This window comes from Gnatocerus cornutus, chromosome 1 (assembly GCF_029298725.1).
Source record: "Gnatocerus cornutus isolate USDA-ARS CGAHR chromosome 1, icGnaCorn1.1, whole genome shotgun sequence".
Classification (NCBI taxonomy): Eukaryota; Metazoa; Arthropoda; class Insecta; order Coleoptera; family Tenebrionidae; genus Gnatocerus; species Gnatocerus cornutus.
The window spans coordinates 32,705,879-32,727,366 of record NC_142233.1 but is presented as its reverse complement, the minus strand read 5'-3'; the positions used below and the strand labels follow the sequence as shown (position 1 = coordinate 32,727,366).

The following is a 21,488-nucleotide window of genomic DNA, read 5'->3' as shown; positions in this document are numbered from 1 at the left end:
AGTATCATTTGTGGGCATATAAAAGCATTCGATCTTTCCGTCGGCGTTAATAACCTGCCGTCTGCATCTGAAACCATTCCATTGAAGGCGCTAATTCCATAAATGCAAAACAACTTGGCCACAGTTCCCTTTGTGTCGAAGTCATTGGCTCTGACATTTGACGTGTACACGAGTTAATTTTCCCCGAACGAGGTCATCCGACAATCCCGAAAGATGAAAAATCCACCCCCAAATGGAGCGGGAGGTGGAGGCGGTACGCGTCAAGCCAGAAAAGTCCGTATATGTGTATGTGTGTGTGTTTGAAGGCACCGGTCGCCATATTGGAAAACAAATTGCACGCGCTGCCTCTGACAGCCGCTAGATGTCTCAAAGAGCGGCCTCACAAAGCGTCTCTGTGTCTGACAACTTCAACAAGTTCGAGCTTCGTTTGTTCGCCGAAAAACAACTGTTCACCGGATTACACTCTAGATTGAAAATGTGAAACGGGCGCTGCTAACAGTGTGAGCATATCAACATCGAACGCGCGATAGTTGGAGAGTGCTTTTGAAATGTTTTTAAAATTAATTAAAAGTTGGGACGGGGGTAATTAGGGGGACTGAAGAAGAAAGATGATGGACGAAACGTCGCGTCTGCGCGATGCCACGACGTGTTATGTAACGACGGGAGCGCGCGAGCTTTCAGTAGGCTGTGGGACGCGGACGCGCTCGACGACGCCGGACGTCGCGACGCATCGACACCACGACACGAGGGATTTTACGCGCCACGTCTGAGACGCTCGGTGGGACAGTTATGGCACGTGTGGGCAAAATACAAGAAAATTAACAGAAAAACACGAATGAGGAAGGTGAGTCAGTTACACTTTATTACAGATATGAAAAAAGAAATCAAACCCGAAGGAAAATAAACTAAGAAATGTCAACAAACACGAAAATTTCCCAACAGTTAATTAAATAATCGCGGCAATCGCGTAATGGACATGTTTTCAATTTTTCACGCATTTTCCGCGATAACCGCAATAAATCAAACGTGAAAATTAAGTTTTCCAACTTTTTTCGGTTGATTAAAAAATCGACGTCCTCTTTGTTGTGAATGCGCGTCTTCGTAAATAATTTTTGTGGGAAAAAATTTATGTATGTTCAGCTGTTCGATTGAATATAAAAGAGCCTACTTGATGATGTATGGACATGTCAGTTTTGACAAACTGTCAGAACCGAGGCCGTCTTCGATGTGGTTAGCATAAAATTCAAATAGCTCGTTTTTCCTGTTGATTTAAAGTTTTATGTCGTGGAAATTGGTCAATAAAGCGGTGGGCTGCTATTTCAGGACGGCCATGGTAAAATCTAGCGTTTCACGAAATGACAAATCCTGTCATCCTGGCGGCACGAACGGGCCGACCTTTTCTCTCGCCCACTTTTCCCGGCACTTTAAATGCAACACACCGAATAAACAATACACAGATACAAAACATACCGACACCATGTGTGCGCAAATACCGAAATCTTTCAACGGCTCCCATCACCGCTGGGTTATTTTTACTGACCATACGTTCGTACCAGTTGAAAAACATCTGGGCCGATTTTCTTTAATGGGAGTTAACAAGGGACACTTCCGTTTTAACCGCGTATCGATTCGGGTGAATTATTGAAGACTTTTCTTCTTAACTTAACCTTTTCACTGCGCAATGTTTTTTGGAAAATTTTGTAACTGTGCACGGTTTGTCAGCTCCTGCGACAATATACGTTCCGAGCAGTTGATCGGTGTTCTGCCTTAGCGTATATTAACGTCTTGAGCACTTGGCCGATTAACTAGTTTTAAAAATGTTCATAGAGATTTTAATTTTCCACAACGTCAATATATTAAACAAGGTAACATTGAGATGAGAGCTGATTATTATGGTGATATTACCTGGCCCTTAGTTCGTATCTACTTTTAAACTGCGTGGATAAAAAGATGCATGGAATAGATTTCAAATGAATTTTAGTCGTAGACGGATATATACGCTCTGAGCAGGGAACGGTAAAAAAAAATTATTTAAAAAAATGAAAGCTTTTGTGACTGTGTATTCCTCTGAGGTAGAGAACCATATTTGCGTCATCAAAAAATTACGTTTTGAGCAGTTGACCACTTCTTAATCAATGCGAATATATCCGCTCGGAGCAGTTTGAGCGAATTATTATTTTGCGGATTTTTCCGGGCCGAGCAGTGAAAAGGTTAATAAACACACACAGGTGCTCTTTTACAGATTCCTTTGTCGTCGTCCCCGTTAATAATTCAGACGGGACTCGAGAATTAACGTTTTTAAACCGTCATGATTTCCTTTTATAATCATAGCTTTATCGGAATACAATTACCAGCACGCGATCTATTTCCGAGGACATCCATTATGGATGGGCGATGGGGTGCATGCACAATCTTCGGCAATCAAGAAGGCGCCGAATTACACAGGGTGTATCTTTCGAACGTCCGATTTGTGTGCGTTTCCCAAATTGCAAGGATATTGGATTTGCGGCCTCAGCAATTTAATTTTGGTTATTTCCATTGTCGGCGCGACGCTGATGATTCAGGAGGCGGCGCAGGTGTGTTAGTGTGTGTAACCCTGTCAGGTGTTCCGTGCACCCTCGCCGCCCCCGGCCTTCTCGCCCCTTCGGCCACAACGCACCTGTGTCTCGCCACCGCCTCCAATACATCTATCTGTCTTTTGATGGATTAACCCTCGATCACGTTTCACCCCTCAGCGTCTTTTTGCCTTTTTTTCAATAATCGTCGTATTTACGAGACGTATTATCGCGTTGTGCGCCACCCCCATAACAGTTTAAAAATATAATTACGGCAGGGCGCGACCACATGTGGCTCTCGAACATAAATATCGAAGGAGCGTAGAAAAAAATGTATGGACGGAAACTCGGGAACATATCGCAGGTGGCCACGTCGAATTGAGATATCCCAAACGTAGCGGCGTCCCGACGCTCGCTCAGGGGACATCTGTAAACAGCGCCGCCCCCGACCGACGCTATTTATCTTTCTATCGGCGTCTTGCTGTGCATGCCGTCTCGCTTGCAATCGGACACGTGCGACGTCTTAATGGGTTAGCGCCTCGACGACCTGCGTCGACACCCGATAAATCCAAACAGACGCGAACGAGTGGAAAGCGGAAGGAATTGGGACGCGGATCCCGAAGGAAAAGGACAAAAGGGAAAAAAAGAAAACTATCAGGTGGGATTGTCGGGCGATGACGATCAACCAAATTTCCACTTTCCGACTTGTGAATTTTAATAGGGCGCGATTAAAAGGGAACAATTGCAGAGAGGGCATTTCAGAGTTGCCATTGGATGGGTAATCAGCAAAATGACTTTTCATTGGATAATTGAGATCTTGTCGCCAAAATTTTATTCAATTCCACGTTCAGAACAATTAAAGAAAAAATCCAAAAAATTTGTATACCAAGTTCAAATATTAGAAAATAGATAAAATCTAGAAAAAGTTAACTTAGTTTTGGAGATATAGAAGTTTCATTATTCGAAAATTTAATCGCATCTAATTGCGTTATTTCTAGAGAGGTACGTTGAAAATTCGCTCAGTTTTGGATTCTGCGTAAAATGAGCACAAACAACTTCAATTTGCTCCGGAAATAAGCGGGATATCGATCAAATTAGCTAATAAAAAATATTTTTTTCGAAAAAATATAAATTTAAAATCCGAGATCTGTAACAACGGATTGCAATCGGCCCAAAGGCGGTAAAAATGCAAACCGCATCTTTCTATCTATCGTAGTTCCGGAGATATCGAACACTAAATATTCCGGAGCTTCAAAATTTTTTCTCTCCAACATTTCAAACGTTTATAATTCGGTTATTTGTAGACGTACCTTAAAAATTCGTTTTGGGTGCAGCGTAAAATTCTGCGTTGAATGAGCACAAATAACTTGAGTTTACTTTACAAATAAACGAGTCATTGATCGAAATCTGTTTTCAAAATTTTTGTTGGGGTGATTTTCAATATTTTTTTTCGAATCAAAAACGACGTTTAATTCCTTTGAGTTATACATCAATCGAAAGAGCAGCTCAAAATCTACCAATTGGCCAAATGTCAGATCGATAATCAAATAGTATACGAGTGGCGGTCAAAAAACAAAAAATTGAAAAATTTTCCTCGAATAAGCCGAAAAATTGACCATCGAAATTTGGGTATTTGTGAGTAAATTCTAAAGTAAAAAACCCCAATAAATTCGACGGCGCAAATCGTTTTTTAGTATCTGTCGTAATTACGGAGATATTTAACTTTCAAAATTTGAAAAACAAAATCCAACTTTCTGAAATTTTAAACGCCCACAACTCGCTCTCATTTATTGTCGTATGTAGATTTTGAGTCCGGATTTAGAATCTGCGCGAAATTCTGCGTCATATGAGCCCAAATAATGCTAGTTTGATGCAGTTTTGACATAGTTATAGTAATTTTTTTTAATAAAATTTTTGATTTAAAAGAAATCGAGAACTGATGTCTAAACTATAAAATCGCGAGTAAAACTATGACGAAAACCGTATCAGTCCATCTGTCGTTGTCTCCGAAATATGAAGCACCGATGGGTCGGAATTTTCAAAAATTTGGCTCTCTGGCGACTGGCCAATACTCAATTATTGCTTGACGTACGTTAAAAATTCGCTTAGTTTTGGATTCAGCGTAAAATTCTGCGTTAAATGAGCTCCAACGACTTCACTTTGCTTCACAACTAAACGAGATATTGACCGAATTATTTATTCTGATGGCCTTATGGACTTTTAACGAGTTTTTTCGGAGCAAAAATAAGAGTTAATGTCTTTGAGTTGCACATCAACTGAAAGAGCTGCTTGAGGTCTATTGTCAGACCAAATCTCAGATAGTTTACGTGTGGCGATCAAAAAATTAAAAATTTTCATCGTTTCAGTAAAAAAAAATCACAAAAAAATCAACCATTAAATTTTGGAGAGCAAAAGATGGCGTAGATCTCAACTTTCTATCTGTCGTAGTTTCGGATATATTGAGTATTGAAAATTTGAAAACTTAAATTTTGAAACTCAAAATGTATTATCCGAAACTATAATGGCTTCTAATTCAGTTATATTTGTGAACGTATTTTTGGATTCTGCGTAAAATGAGTAATTTTAGTTTGCTCCGCAAATAAGCGAGATATTGACTAAATTAGATTTAGAATAACTTTTTCAGAAATTTTGAAACTAAATATCCTATGAATTGGAACTACAGACATTTAAGAATTCTGTCATTTGGTGGTCACAATTTTCATGTAATAACGTTGATGCTGCACGTATCTACATTTTAATTTTTCTTCAACGAAATGTTTTCCAGCGGCTATTAAACAGAATTTGAATTTAAAATTCCATCATAACTAGGTTTTCTGTTCGACTGTTTAAGAAGCCCGATCCAGAATGTTGTAGCATATGGTGCATCTCAGAGTCCTGGCACACTTGTGCAAACAGGCGGCTATGGAAGTATGGACACGCGGTCTTTCATCGGGCGCAGTTGGCTGCGTCTGGAAAATACTAAAATCTCCATGTGTTGTATCCAAGGTGCGCGAAAAAAAGGTGAGCTCGTTACTAAAAAGCTTGTAAAAACGGCGCTGAAAATAACGAAGAGTGATGTTAACCGTAAAAAGTTAACGAGAATTTGGTTTTTTCTTTGATTGTTGTTTGTTTTGGTTTCCATCGCTGGTGATTGTCAAGTCGGCATCGCGAGCGCCGTCCCAGGAATAGATCAGTGGATGCGCGTCCGCAAATCCCCAATATTTAACATGCAACAATGCAATTGCGGTATTAAAAATAAATAATTCAGCTCCCATGGCTGCAGATGCGGCATATTGCAAAATTTCATCATCGTTGCCGCCATTTAATAATTGGCAATTACGATGTGCGTCACGTTTTTCTAGTTAGGACAGATGCGCGTCAGAAAGAGAACGCACCAATGATTTTTGTTTTATGACGTCATCGTGTTTAGAATACCAACCGGGGCCATCTGACGGTTAAAATCTAATTATCGCCAAATTGCAAATCTGGCGCCCGACGACGGCTTTTTACACATTTTTCCTTATTAATATGTAGTTTACGTGGCGCTTTTTACAGGGGATGGAGCCGAAGCTCATCAAGGAGGAGAACGGGGAGAAGGAAGGCTACGGAGAGGCGACGAGGACGAGGGCCAAAGGTAGGACACGGAGCAAAAAGCTCATTTGGATTATTGTCGCTCCGCAAATAGTGCGAAAAAAGCTGTGACGCCTATATTACCTGCTCCACGACCGGCTTTATAAATATTAATGTCCAGCACATCATAGATCACTTTAACTGGCTGTTTATGTTAAGGATTATCCTGCAATTTATAGATATTAGTGCAGCAGTGCCTCCGCGGGCATAAGACTGTTAATTGGGCACGAACGCACCTGAGTCCCGTCCTGTCCCAGCTTTGTTAACGCTAATATATAGCCATGCCATCGTTCACAACACACGAATTTCACATTAACATGAAATTGTACAACTTCAATCGGCAAAGTGTTGTCAAACATACACACTCGAATTCGAATGGAAAGGTTTTCGGAATCGATAATGTTGCCCACAAGAGTACTGTAACATGCCACCATACACCTCGTTCTAGGGGGCGCGTTGCGTGCCTCAAATTAAATTGCACTTTTTTCAAAAATAATCGCCAAATTTCGCAAACACGCCATCGCATCGCCCGTTTCCTCCCTCTCATTATGAATTTTTTCGCCAATTAATGGTTTTTATCGAGTGGCGGCCGCGTAAACATGCCGCAAGAACTCGACAGGGGGTGGTTCGGGGGTGGTTGAGTGCGTGCAGTGAGAACCGGTGCACTTGTCGCTACAATGGTCGCTGAGGGCGTGCGAGTCGCTCGAATCCCCGGATATCCGCTTCGGCACGTTCTCCTATTAGCCGCTAATCCTCAGATACGGACGGCTTCGGGCCACAATGTTCCCACCACCCATTTGCTTTTATACATTTATTAAGACACGGGGGCAGTTTCACAAACAGAAGAAAGGGGCGGCGGAGATGGAAAAGCAATCATTAAAAGAGATGACGGGTTTGATGTGCAGTAAACATTGCATTTTCCAAAAGGGGAAATTGTTTTTTTAAGGGTTGTTGGTAGCTCTGACTGTCATTTCTACTAATAGTTTGATGAATTTTTCAGTGACGGCAGTTTTGAGGTATAAAATAAACCTAGCAACCTACAAAACAAAAAAAACACATGCCATTTCGATTTATGTTGGTAGCTTTGTCGGAACCTTTGGTGACGGTTTCAAATTTGCTTTCTATTGATGCAAAAACAATGTAAAAACTACTAAATGGAAAAAAAAACAGATTTTATATAAGTTGATAGCTCTGCCTGTAATCTCTTGTGCCAATTTTCGATTTATTGATGTCATTATTGACAGACAGTCGTACCAACATATCAAAATAATGCAAATCCTACAAAACGGAAAAAATGCAAAACATGTCAATTCGATGTATGTTGGTAGCTGTGTCGGTAATTTCTAGTGACACGTTAAATTTATTCTCTATTGTTGTCATTATTGACAGACAAGCCAATCGTACCAACATTACAAAATAATGCAAAACCTACAAAACGTATAAAGAAAAGCAGAACCATTTTTTTTATTTAATTTTATTAAAGTTGGTAGTTCTTCTTGTAATATCTTGTGCCAATTTCCGATCTATTTTCCATTAATGTCTTTATTCAATACAAGCGTACCAACATGTCAAAATAAGGTAAAAGTTACAAAAAATATAAAACATGCCGATTTGATTTATTGGAAGCTCTATCAGTAACCTGCAGTGACAGCTTCAGATTTATTTTTTATTAATGTCATTATTGATAGAGAAGACAGTCGTACCACCACGACAAAATAATGCAATACCTACTAAACAAGTACAAAAAACAGTTTTTTTTTTATTTTATTTCAGTTGGGTTGGTAGCTCTGGCTGTAATCACTTACGCCAATTTTCGGTTTATTTCATTGATGTGTTTATTAAATGAAAAAACAGACCTACCAACATGACAAAATAATGCAAAACCGTCAATCAGAAAAAAAAAAACATGCCAATTTATGTTGGTCGCTCTGTCGGTAATATCAAGTGACAGCTTTAGATTTATTTTCTACTGTTGTCATTATTAATAGAGGAGACAATCGTACCAACATCGCAAAATAATTCAAAACTTACTAAACGTGTGAAAATAAACACAACCATTTTTATATTTAATTCTATTTGGGTTTGTAGGTCTGCTTATAATTTCTTGCACCAATTTCCGGTTTACTTTACATTGATGTCATTATTGAATGCAAATACACTTCTACCAACATGTCAAAATAATGTAAAACTTACAAAATGGAAAAATATATAGAAAACGCCGATTTGATTTATGTTGGTGGCTCTGTTAGTAACCTCTAATGACAAATTCAGATCTATTTTTGATTGATGTCATTATTGATAGAGAAGACAGTCGTACCAACATCTTAAAATAATGTAAAACCTACAAAAGGAAAAGAATTTTGTATTGCATTTTATTTAGGTTGGTAGTTCTGCCTGTAATCTCTTGTGCCAATTTCAGGTTTATTTTCCATTGATGTCATTATTAAATGAGAAAACAAGCCTATCAACATGTCAGAATAATGCAAAACTAAACTAAAAATATAAATAAATAAAAAGAAAACAAAAGAAAAATAAGAAGAAATTCGATTTGTGTTGGTAGTTCTGTAGTGACAGTTCAAGATTAATTTTCCATTGATGTCATCATCAAACGAGAAGACAGTCCTACCAACTTGTAAAAATAATGTAAAGTTTTTTAAACGTCTAAAAACAAATAAAAAAATCCGAAAAAATTATAAGACAGAATTAGTTGCATAGTGTTGGTAACTCTGTAATTTCTAGTGACAGTTTTACCAACATTAAAATCACTAATAAACGTCTAAAAAAAGGCAAAATTGCTTAGAAAACACAGCAGTGTCCACTCGAGTTTTGTTGGCAGCCTGTCAAAACTCATAGAACAGTCATACCAACATGTCATACTATTGGACTGTTTTGCCGTCTTCATTAAACCTAAAAATGACAAAAAAAGATTTTTCCTCCCTCTGCGTGTGTTGCAGATCGAATAGTTTCCGTAAAAATCCGTCTCGCCGTTAATATGTATTTTGAATAGAATCAATAGTAAACTAAACAGTGAATTATTCCAAAACACACTCGAACTCATAATACCGCAAATGTCCTTTCTGCGTCGGCAAAAGCGCCCCTCTTCCGCCATCGTTTAGAGTCGAGATTCGCGGCGCGGTTGTCCTGTGCCAGGATATGTATAAAGGAACCAGATGGAAGGATTCCAGTAGGAAAATATCGACTGAAACAGGTTGTTCTCTCCGTACACAGTGGAATTATTGAATACGCCAAAGTGGATAAGATAATTATGGGTTTTGATCGACACGCCGTATATAATTTGCTCGATGTTAACTGCTTCGGTCGTGCTTTTCAGGCGGAAGGATCGTGTTGTCGCCTTGAAAAATTCATGCGATTTTGAATTTGTTTTGTAATGAAACGTGGTCGAATTGATGATGGACGTAAAAATGACATCAAACCGCGGCTTTAACATTATTAATTATTATTAGTAATGTAAAAAGTAGTGCAGGTGTTCCGTTCTCAAGACGATTCGATGGGGCGCGCGTCGTTGTTATTTTAGGTTAATATTTTATCAATGAGGGTTTATTGGACAGCGGTGGAATCGCACACTTTTAAGAAGGGTGCTTTGACGAGGACAGTCTCGTCATAAAAAATCGAGGGTTGTTTTTTTGAATTTTGCATGAAACCAAGAGCGTATTTTGAAATTGTTAAAAACTTTAATCTCACCACATAAATCCCTCGATTTTATTATCTTCGCTCTAAAATTAACAGGTGCGCATCTTAGGAATAAGGTCAGAACCATCTTAAAATTCCCGCAATAAAACACCCCTCGCCCTCGCCCCAAAAACTGCTGATTGTGTGCCAATAAGAAATCTGCGTCCGCCGTTACCCCGTAATAGTTGATAACATTAAAAATGTAATAATGAACACGTTGAGGCAGACGCCATTGGACACATGCGGCGCCGCCATCTGCCACCGCCGCCGAAATCCTTATCCCTGATATGCAGAAACTTGCCAACACAACCGTTTAAAATAAATATCGGAGAAAAAAGCGAATACGTGCCACTGACAGTCTCGAGTGGATAGAGCGATTTTAATTGATCAAAACCGTATAAATTATGGAATTATTCACCCTTTTGTGCGGACGAGCCAAACCGCCAGTTTTTGGTGTATTTCATGGGAAAATCGCATGTTTTGTTGTTGGCACCGGTGCCAACGCTGACCGCAATACTTTATGACATGTTGTTGGGCCAGATGCACGGACCATGTGTGGCGGCAGTGGACGGTTAATGGGGCACTAATAGCGCGGAGGGTAAGATGGAATATCTTCGGGGCGGCGGCACCGCCAAATTACACCCCCAGGCCTGCAATCGTCTCAATTTATACCGCCGCAAATAGAGACTTTCCGGGGCGCATCCACCAAAATTCAAAAACGCTTTTAGGGAAATCTAAAGGTACAATTTGCGAATATGCAAAACCACCACAAATACACCGAAATTGTACAACTTTAAAACAATATTTTCCCGCCGCGGGGGCTCCGAAGCACTTGACCCGTGAGTTTCTTCACCTCCTGACGTGTTCTCGTTATTTCGAAGCAGCTGCAGTTCGTATAATAAATTTATGATAAAACAGGCCTCATACTGCACATCGTAATTTCCTGTTCAATAACTGCCGTCTTTAATGAAAGGTGAACAGCACTTCCGGAAAAATAAGTCGGCTAATCGCGCAAAAATTCATCCCCTTTCCTGCATCCAATTTGTGGATCTATTTTTCGATGTGAGGTAATCACGGCTTCCGAATTTTCGAATTTTTTCTTCTTTTACTTTTATTTTCTTTTTATTTATTTATATTTTTAGTTTAGTAAGTTTTGCATTATTCTGACATGTTGATAGGCTTGTCTTATTCAATAATGACATCAATGGAAAATTAACCTGAAATTGGGACAAGAGATTACAGGCAGAACTATCAACCCAAATAAAATGCAATACAAAATTCTTTTCTTTTTCTCAGTCGTTTAGTCGGTTTTGCATTATTTTAAGTTGTTGGTACGACTGTCTTTTCTGTCAATAATGACATCAATCGAAAATAGATCTAAATCTGTCATTAGAGGTTACTAACAGAGCCACCAACATAAATCGAATCGGCAATGTCTATATTTTTTATATTTTGTAGGTTTTGCATTATTTTGACATGTTGGTAAAAATGTTTTCTTATTCAATAATGACATTAATAGAAAATAAACTAAAAATTAGCGTAAGAGTTTGCATACCGAGCTACCAACCGAAATAAAATGAAATGCAAAATTGGTTTCTTTTTTTCCAACGTTTAGTAGTTTTTGCATTATTTTAAGATATTGGTACGACTGTTTTTTCAGTCAATAATGACATCAATCAAAAATCGATCTGAATTTGTCGTTAGAGGTTACCAACATAAATCGAATTTTCTATACTTTTTCCATTTTGTTATTTCGAAGCAGCTGCAGTTCGTATAATAAATTTATGATAAAACAGGCTTCATACTGCACATTGTAATTTCCTGTTCAATAACTGCCGTCTTTAATGAAAGGTGAACAGCACTTCCGGAAAAATAAGTCGGCTAATCGCGCAAAAATTCATCCCCTTTCCTGCATCCAATTTCGAGATAAATCCGAAATTTGCGGATCTGTTTTCCGATGTGGGGTAATCACCGGCTTCCGGTGGTGTTAGTCGGCGTTTATCGCGCCATTCCATGAAGTAATTGTACGAATATAAAATGGGGTATGTAGTGTGGAGTTTGTGGGGGCGGAAATGATATAACCTAAAAAGTGACAGCGAATACGACAGGGTCCACACTGCACAGAGCTGATACGAGTATCGTAACGAGAGGAGTTCGCGATTACTCTCTCTGACACGTTAACCAGCGGCGGCCGTGGCTGCATCTTCGAAATTTCACCCCCAAATAGCTCTTTTCTCGCCGAAGTATCACGTCTAACTCTATGTTCACGTCCCTCAACGCCCCCGAGGGAGACACTCGGAAATTGGCGCGTTAAAAACGGTTTTATTGGGAGAGTTTGTTGTCTTTCCGCCGCCACTGCCTTCCCGTATGTAGAATCTCTGCACAGCAGGCGTCCGGTGGTCGGCAGACGGCGATAAGACACGTCCCAGGGGCAGGTTAGCCCGGCTTAGAAATGCCGCGTGTTTGGGAGATAGTGAGGGGATGGAGAATAGTCGAAGCCGAAAACTGTCTTTCTCCCCTTCTTCCCGGAGGATCGCGGGATCAATTCCCTTTTAACTAACCTGCCGCAACAGCACGTGTCGGGATATAAGGACCAAAGTAAACAGACGATGTTGACGTTGGTAATATCAAAAAGGAGAACAGGGAAGGGTTGCTGTATTTATTTTGAGCTGAAATAACACTCAGGGGGTGGGAGCAGGCGCTCGGACTTAAGTTTAAGGATTTGCTTTGTCTGAGATTGTAAGGGTGGCCCGGCGCATCCACCATTTTTAACTTAAAGTTGAGATGAGCTGGGGCAAAAACCGTTTGCCCCGTCATAAAACAAAACGCAAGAACAAGATAAATTCTTGCTAATTAATCCAACATCAATTAGCTCCTGCTCTGCGTTCCTGCTGGTGAAAGGTGGCACATGCCAGAGCTCAGCGATCTCGACGTGCCAATACCACACTCGTGCCCTGCAACTCGCACCCTCGCTTTTCTTCACAAGTGTCAATTACACTGCCCCCGGACATATCTCAGACGTAATGTTCTGCCCGCTCCAGGGCGGTAATGAGCGAAAGACAACGCGGCTTTGAATAAAGTGTGTTTCGATTTGCGAGGGATGGGGGTGGCTCGTGACCGATAACGCTTTCCCAGTAAAAAAACTCCGATATCCATTGTTGTAATAGAACACGGGGAATTGTTTGTGGCATTGTGATGTTTGTTTCATGTGCCTCTGAAATTTTCATATTATGATGTCTCCGTGTGTGATTTTGACAGATTAATTATTACATTTTTGTTTGCAGTCGGAATTAACTGCGGGGTTTAGGTGCATGTTTATTACGTTTTGAATAAATACCGGACGCGGTTTTGTTTCAAAAAATCATTTACTCGGAGATTATTTTTCAAGTTTGCTGGAAGTAACGCGTTTGATATCTGACCCATATTTTGATAGCGATGCACCGTTGGAGCACCGGGGCGCCCTCGCTGGGGGTACCCGCGTGAAATTTCTTCAATCCGGCCAACAAAAACCAGGACCGAATATAAAACCCGTATGGCCCGCGGACCTAATTGCGGAGCTTCGTACACTTCGACCAGCCCGCACTGATAAAGGGTTTATCTACGCCACCCCCAGACAAGCAGAAAAACGCGAGGGGTTTAATTTTAATGTCTCCGCCACCTGCTCGGATTTTCCGAATGTGCCAAAGTTGAAAATTCCATTTCTTATTTCGGCCGGTGTTGTTCACCCTTTCGGCGGTGATAAATTAAAATCACCCCCACCCTCCCAGAAACCGCCCGCATCCTCCGCACAACCCCGATAGAAATCAGAACCGGGTGACGCTAATAAATTTACCTTTCAGAAGCAGCGAAAAACAATCAAAACTATGCACAATACAGACAAAGCAATCTATCACAAAAAACAATCGGGGCGCGTACGACGCCGCCATCTGTTGTCAACTTTTGTTTTAATTACGGAAAACAAAGAGCCTAAGAAGTGCCGCCGGCTTGATATAAAAGACAGATGGTCTTGTACTATTCTGAATGCGAAGTTGGACGCGTGTGTGCTCCCCGGGCGGATATGTCCTCTCGATCGTCTTGATTGAACAAGTTTTTCGCATATATTCGGCGACGGCGGCGGCGGAGGCGGCAATCACGCCTCAAATTCCTCTCCTTTCCAACACCTGCAATTAAAACGTCGGGAATACAAGTAACCTGTTGCAAACGAGTGCTGAGATCGCAATTTCGGGCGGTTCTTTGAAAGAGGTCGGCGCTGCCTCTGAGGGGTCTTTGTGGTCGTGGCAGAGCAATGCTCTTGATTGAAATACACTAAATGAAAGCCATTTCCATTCGATTATAACAGTGATGGCGGATTTGATTGCGTATTGAATATCGGGCGAGACAGGAAGGTGTCAATTGCAGGTAGGTGCGATCGGTTATCGAGCAGATCAGAGGTGATTGTTTGACCGTGGCGGAGCCCGAACCGCCCCCATTGTGCCGCGCCGCTGGCGGGATTAACGAGTCAAGAGCAGACGCGACCAACATTTCTAACCGAGTTTGTTGCAAACAATCTCGTTTTCTTCCAGTGCCGTCCAAAGAGCGCTGCAAGACTCCCGACTCTCCTGAAGGCGCTCGCCAGGCCGCCGCGCCCCTGTCGCCCACGCAGTCTTCGCCGCCTCGCCACTCGGCGAACGGGACGTCTTCGCCGGTCAACAACGGGTCCACCGATAGTTTGACGCCGCCATTGCCCGCCTCCACAGCGCTTTCTGTCAATTTGGAATCTTCCCAGACGCAGCAATACCACGGGAACTACTCCAACATCACCAGGCCCTTGGTTAAAGTAAAAAGGTTCTTGAGTACTCTGGTGCAGTTTGGAAACGACATCGGAGCCGACATAGGGGAAAGAGTCCGTAGTCTTGTACTTAACTTAGTTGTGAGTGTTAAATCAACAGCGGCGTCTTCGGGATCATCAAATTATTTTTCCAGAGTTCGAATTTAAGTATAGAAGAGTTCCATCACTCGCTTCAGGACGTGACGAATTTCCCTTTGCGGCCTTTCGTCCTCCCGTTCCTTCGGACGCATTTGCCCCTTCTTCAACGAGAGATCCACGCTTTGGCTCGCGCAAATAAACAGGTAAGAAAAGAAAATCATCGGCGGTATTGTTTCAGCGAAGTTTAGCCTCGGCAAAGTAAATAAGCTCGGACGGAGAGGGTACGCCAAAGAATTACTTTGCACGTCTTGTGTAAACAGAAGCTTCGGTAGAAATTAAAAATAAATAACAGAAAGAACCTAAAAGCAAATGTCTTAAACGGTTACATAAAACATGAGCTGGCAGAGATCAATATGCAAATCGCAGAACGCAAAACAAATAAATCAGAAAAACTCAATAATGGATTCAGTACCGCCGAAACAAATCAAAAAATAATTGTAAAAGTTGAAGGCGAGATGGTTGGACGCCGCGCGAGTTTTATTGTTCCTCCACTTCATGTAACACGTGGCTTTTACAATTTCCATTAATTAAAGTCGCAGGAAATATTCCGATTCTCGATATTACCTATAATGGAAATGGCGATCGTGGAAGATTTGCAGGAGTTTCTACCAAAAGCTCTTTTCCAGTTCTCGGGTTCATACGGAACAATTATCGAATGTAATGAATGTGGAAATGCGGTTATGACCACTGTTTGACAATTAATTTCGCCCCGCAATTAGAGCTTTTTATTGAAATCTAGTCTATAAAGAAAATTCCAAATTTCCAGATTTTAATTCCAAAATTTGGAATAGTTTTAGTCATGAATTTTCGCAAAAAACTGCAACTTTCGACTTTTGGAAAATCTAAGAACTATTTTTTATGTAAAAAATCGCGAAAAATACGATGGCGCAAACGGTTTCCCAATATTTCTAATAGTTCGAGATATTGAGCACGGATTGTTTCGAACCTTCAAAAATTTGGCCCTCTGGCGACAACCCAAAAATTCAAACGACCATAACTCAGTTATTTGTTGATGAAAATTAAAAATTACGGCTTTGGATTCAACGTGATATTCTGCGTAAAATGAGCTAACATTTATTAAGTTTGCTTAATAAACACACGTGGCATTGACCAAAAACTGTTTAGAAAAGGTGATTTTGGAGTGATTTTCAATCAAAGTGAAAACGACGTTTAATACCTTTGTGTTTACAACATTTGAAAAAGAACCTCAAAATCTATTAATTAGCCAAATTTAAGATCGATCGGACAAATAGTTTACGAGTTACGGCCAAAAATCAAAAAATTTTCATCGATTGAGTCGGATTTTTTATTTCGCGAAAAATCGACTATCGATTTTTAGGTTTTTGAGAACTTTTTCTAACGTAAAATGAGCCAAGGAAAACGATGGCGCAAACCGCATCTCAATATCTATAATAGTTTCCGAGATATTTAGATTAAAATATTTGAAAAAATTAGGAAAAACGAAAATCAACTATTCGAAATTTTGATCGCCCATAACTCAGTTATTTGTTGTCGGATCTGAATTTCAATCTCAGATTTGGAATCTGTGAAAAATTCTGCGTATAACTGATGTAAAATAACTCAACTTTACTCCAAAAAATAAGCGAAATATCGATATAAAAAGTTTGGCATAGTTTTAGTCATAAACTTTCGCGAAAAACTGCAACTTTCGACTTTTGGAAAATCTAAAAGACCAAATTCTTAACTAAAAAATCGCGAGAAAAACTACGTAATTGAGCATATTTTTTGTATTTTGCATCCAATAAACAAAAGACAATAAATAAGTTAGGCAACAAATCCAGAGCTCGTTTTGTTTTGTTTTATGAGTTTTATCATCAATATCCAATGAATTAATTATTAATTATGCATGACTTGATCAGCTTAGAAATTCATCCAATAAACAACAGTTTTGGGCATCTAACCAATGAAGGAAAGGTTACGATCGAGTTGGCGTTTTTTGTTATAAAAAGCACATTGATAAACACAGCGTGAGCCAATGATAAGAATCTTTTTTGTGGTTTAATTCAATTTAAATCACATTCTCCATTTTACTATCAAGAAAAGGCGGATCTACAAATAAAAATGTCTAAAATTGGTCTGCTCTTTGCAATTGGGCCTGAAATTTTTTTTAATTAAATTGTTTATTATTGCTGATGTTTTAACGTGTTATAAGAACACTAAAACAACGTATTCTGTATAAGAAATGCCACTCATTTTCTAAAGTGTAATTAAAACAATGTTCGTTGGCTTTGGAAGTTATATTTGAAGCAAGTGGATAAAGTGTTGTACACAATTTCACTTTCCAGTCTCCTCTGCAATATGTCCGCTCGCACGACCACGTGATCCTCGACTCGACCCACTCGCCCTCCGAGCTGTCGGAGATCTTCATGTCCAACGAGCCGCCCCTGACCGCCGGCCTCAAACGTCGCGCCTCGGACAGGTAAGCCCCTGGACGTCCTGAAATCGCCGCCACATCCTCACCATTCCGTTAAATCGCAGGTCGATCCGTTATATTCAATAGTCTGTATGCGACCGTTTTATTAAAATGAGTAATGGTTTCTTTCAGTTGGCGGGCCGTTGGCGCACGTTGTGCCGGCGGTGCCATCTGGCGGGAACAGCGCTCTTTTTACCAGGAAACGTCCCCCGCCAACCACCCTTTTTCAACGTCACTTACACGGGCCTCTTGCCTTTTAATTACAGCACTGACGTGAACTTTTGAAATTTTAGGACGAAAACGTTAATTTCTGCTTGTTTGTGTCATGTTAATCAATTGCTCGACGGATTTAGACTCTTTCAACGTGCGCGAGCTAATCACGTATTTAAATGGGGTGGGTGGGGGTGTGGGCTTTCTTCGCGAATATGCGGAGGTAGTTTTTCAATGAGCCGCAGAACGAGCTCAAAAGAATGAATAAGTTATTTGACGCATTTCACCCACACGTGTTTAATCTTTTCTTTTCAGTATATACGAAAACGGCACCAACGGCCAACCCCACGACCCCCAAGACTGCCTCTCCGTCAAGCGCCCCATGAACTCCCAGAACACTTTTCTTTTCTCCCACCAGAGTCTTCTTCTCCCCAACATGACTTCGACTCTCCCCAATTCGCACTTTTTCGACTACAACCAACATAATCATCTCCCTCAACGGGTGGAAGACAACAATAACAACCCCAATCGCGGCGACGAGGAGTGGCGGAACATCCACGTCATGCTCAACTGCATTCTCTCCATGGTGGAAAAAACTAAAAGAGCCCTAACTATTCTTCAGCAGCGCAACAGCCAAGACCTTACCAATGAGTGGTTAAGGAAACAAGACGTCAGCGTGGATCTGAAGAAGGCCGCCAATGAAATCATGCTTCAAGCCGTGCGGCAGACCGAAGACCGGGTGGCGGAAGTGCGCCGAAGAGCGGAAGACGCTGTTAACGATGTGAAGAGACAAGCGGTCATAGAGCTCCAGAAGGCAGTCGCTGCGGCCGAGACGAAAGCCAATGACTTGGTGGCGGCGGAGCGCGCAAAAATGGAGAAATTGTTAGCTGGTAAGGTCGTAACGATTTCGAGATAGTTTTAAACGAGTGGTGTTGACAGAGGCGAGGAAGCATGGGGAGGAAAATCAAGAAGGAGCTGACAACAGCCTGTCGCCGCCAGCGGCGCAACCGCAACCGTCGCAACAGAACGTAAGACATTTATGCATCCGAGTCCACCATTCATGTTGTTTTTTTAGTCCTGTTGGAACTGCGGGCGCAAAGCCCACGAAACTTGTTCCGGCTGCAGCGTGGCGCGCTACTGCGGCCCCTTCTGCCAACACAAAGACTGGGAAAATCACCACCAGATCTGCTCGAAAGAGAAAGTTCGCCCCCTTCGGACGCCCACGCCGAGCACGACAGTGCCTCCTACTCACATCACCCAGACCGATAGTGTCAAGTTCAAGAAGTGACACCTGAAGAAGGCGCGACGATGTAGGAAATTTTAACCGTCATTATTACTCTTAGCATGCTCTGAATCGTCGTTAAACGTTCGTTCCTTAATACCAAAGAAAAGCACATGTAGTTTTCTCTATATGTCTCGTTGTAGAGGTCTCGACGCCACTGCTTTCCAGTGGCGTGGACATCGCGGTGAGGGGGCGTGGTGTCGAGTGACCACGCCCTTAACCTTCGACTTTTGCGTGATTCTTACAAAATTGGACTTTTTACGCGATAGATGGAGACACGTGCGGATCGATTTATCTTTGTCCGGTTTTGTTGTAACAAAAATCTAGTCACTTTTCGAGTTTGGGCGCGGAATCACTAACACAGCAATGGAGTTAGTGAGGTGGTCCCCGAACTTTCAATGTATAAAAAGTAGACAGGTAGTTATTGTACATTTCCATGTTATTTAGTGTTTATTATTTATTTTATTTATATTTTAAATCTGTACTTTCCCAATATACAATTTCACTTGTCGTGGTTTTATTCTAAGATGTCTGCAAACAACTCCGCCTTGTTTACAGAATTTAAACTGTTTTTCCACTCCTCTTTGTTACGTTTAAACAAAACGAGATTGATTTTATTAGCTATGATTTTACCGTGCTCGGAGTTGGACCACGCCCCCTCCTTATGAGACAACTCCTCCATAATCAGGAGCTTGTTTTTAATATTTGCGGCGCTCCAGAGGGCTTCGAATGACCTCGAACCAAATTTAGTAGTCGCCAAGTCTTGATAAACTCCCTAAAAACCCAATATACTCACAAAAAAAAAACACACACAAAGAAACAGACCTTCATCTTCCTGACTAACTTCTCTCTGCTTTTTTCACCCACATACACGCTTTTAACGAAGGAGTCCACAATGTGGCTGCCCATGGTGTTTGAAAATAGCGCCAGCAGCACGTTTTGCTCCATATTAAGCAACCCATTGACAATTTTAATGGGTTTGTTAAACTCTAATAAGAGTTGCAAAGTTAGAGTCCCTTGCAAGTTCAGTTTTTCTTTCTGTAAGTTGGTAGTGTCTTTTTTTAAGTCTTCAAAAGTGACAAATTTTGACAGACAGAGAATAAAATCGCTGTGGCGATCGTCCTCGAAACAATTTAAACTCTTCATCAAGTTCTGTAGATACGTCCCTTGCTTTGTGGCTAACTTCTTACAGGATTGAGCTAGGGCCCAGATAATCCCATTATGCCCACTTGTGATAATCTCAGAAAAAATGTTGCTAAGCTCATCGAAAATCGCCTCAAACTAAAAGACAGTTAAAAAAAACCCAAACTAACAGTAACACATCAAACCTCCGTCTTGTCTTTACAGTTTAAAATCAGTTTTTGAACACTGAAGTTGGTGTTCCTGGTTGTGGCTAACTTCACGAGCCTGCTATGAAAACACTTTGCGTATATTTGCGTGAATGTCTTCGATTTTGCGACGTCTAGAGACGTCTCTAGAACCATAGTCGCTGGTTTTGAGAGAAAAACATTGGAAAGGGTGCCACTGGGGACTTCCTCAGCGACAAAGTTGGAAGAAATTAGCTTTTCCAAGAGCGTTTTCAAGACTTTTCGGTCGGTTTTCTTCAACGCTCTCAACAAGACCTGGAGGAACCCCGAGCTGGTCTCTGTGTTGCACAATTCCGGGAATTGGGGCCAATGCATGACTCTTTCAGCGCAGTCCTTCACAATTTCTTTGAATTCTTCTGGTAGCTCCACTTTTATGCCCTCTTCATCGCCACTTTTGGGCTTCGGTGACTCTTTCGGTAGCTGCGCGAGACTCTCGAGACAGGTTCTAATCACATGACTGCCATAAGTGTCCCAGAGGTAGTCCTCCAAATTATTTAGAAGGAAGCGGCTTACTTTCAACACAAAGTCTTTGCACTCTGTTTTCAACTCGCCTTCTTGTAAGGCACGCCCCGCTGCTTCTCTTACTAAAGTCTCAAGAACATGAGAAGCAAACCTGTCCCCACAAAGGGGCCTCAGTTCTGAAGAAAAAACTTTCATGTATCTTTGCAAAACGGAGTCGTTTGCGAACGGGAGCAACATCTCCACGACGCGACATCCAACCTGGTTACAACAACAATTAATTTCTTGATCCACGGTCTGCTCAAAGACGTTATTTACGAAAATTGCTGGAAAGTGAGGTTATGTTTACACCGAAATTTGGAAGAAACTCACATTTATCTTCGTCGGAATCAAAGCCTTCTTTGTAGGCCTCCATTATGCGGACAAAATAGTGATAAGTGTCAGAGTCGAGCTGGGAGCCCCGGCCAAAGTAGCCCTTTTTTGCGTACTTTCGGGCATTTTTTAGAAAAGTCTTCTTACGTTTTCGCTTAAATTTTTCGGGTTGAGGTAAGGATTCAGACATGATTAGCACGAAATAACAGTCACAACAAAAGTCAGAAGGGTTTAAATAGAAAACAATATGAATCAAAAAGTGAGGTTATGCACGTTTGTTTGGGGATTTTTTTGTCGGTTGTGTTGGATAATGGTGACAAAAAAATCACCAATACAAGTAGTGTATTGCTGGCGGTCTAGATAAAAAATTAATTTACTCAAAAAGCGTTTAATAATAAAAACTGTTGCCTGATTTAATAAGTTTGAATACATTAAATCAAGGCAAAACTAATTTAAGTAACCAAAAGTAGTAAAATAATTTTAAAAACACACCTTAAAATGTGTATAGTTGGTTGCCTATCCT

The 21,488-nt window shown here is 41.0% G+C and overlaps 2 protein-coding genes across 2 annotated transcripts; one reads left to right on the top strand and one right to left on the bottom strand.

Moving 5' to 3' along the window:
- Window positions 1–467: 467 nt before the first annotated feature.
- Window positions 468–18,780, top strand: nvy (CBFA2/RUNX1 partner transcriptional co-repressor nervy). The gene is made up of 8 exons (XM_088037269.1): window positions 468–844; window positions 6,111–6,189; window positions 14,438–14,784; window positions 14,838–14,984; window positions 17,148–17,281; window positions 17,801–18,375; window positions 18,425–18,513; window positions 18,561–18,780. Exons 1-8 carry the CDS (start codon window positions 836–838, stop codon window positions 18,771–18,773), a joined length of 1,593 nt encoding a protein of 530 aa, XP_087893395.1. The 5' UTR covers window positions 468–835; the 3' UTR covers window positions 18,774–18,780.
- Window positions 18,781–19,204: 424 nt separating this feature from the next.
- On the bottom strand, window positions 19,205–21,271 carry LOC148181826 (nucleolar protein 9). Its single transcript, XM_088037256.1, has 4 exons — window positions 20,966–21,271; window positions 20,096–20,919; window positions 19,593–20,048; window positions 19,205–19,542 (listed from the first exon to the last, which is right to left on the bottom strand). Exons 1-4 carry the CDS (start codon window positions 21,153–21,155, stop codon window positions 19,285–19,287), a joined length of 1,728 nt encoding a protein of 575 aa, XP_087893382.1. The 5' UTR covers window positions 21,156–21,271; the 3' UTR covers window positions 19,205–19,284.
- Between the last annotated feature and the right edge of the window lie 217 nt (window positions 21,272–21,488).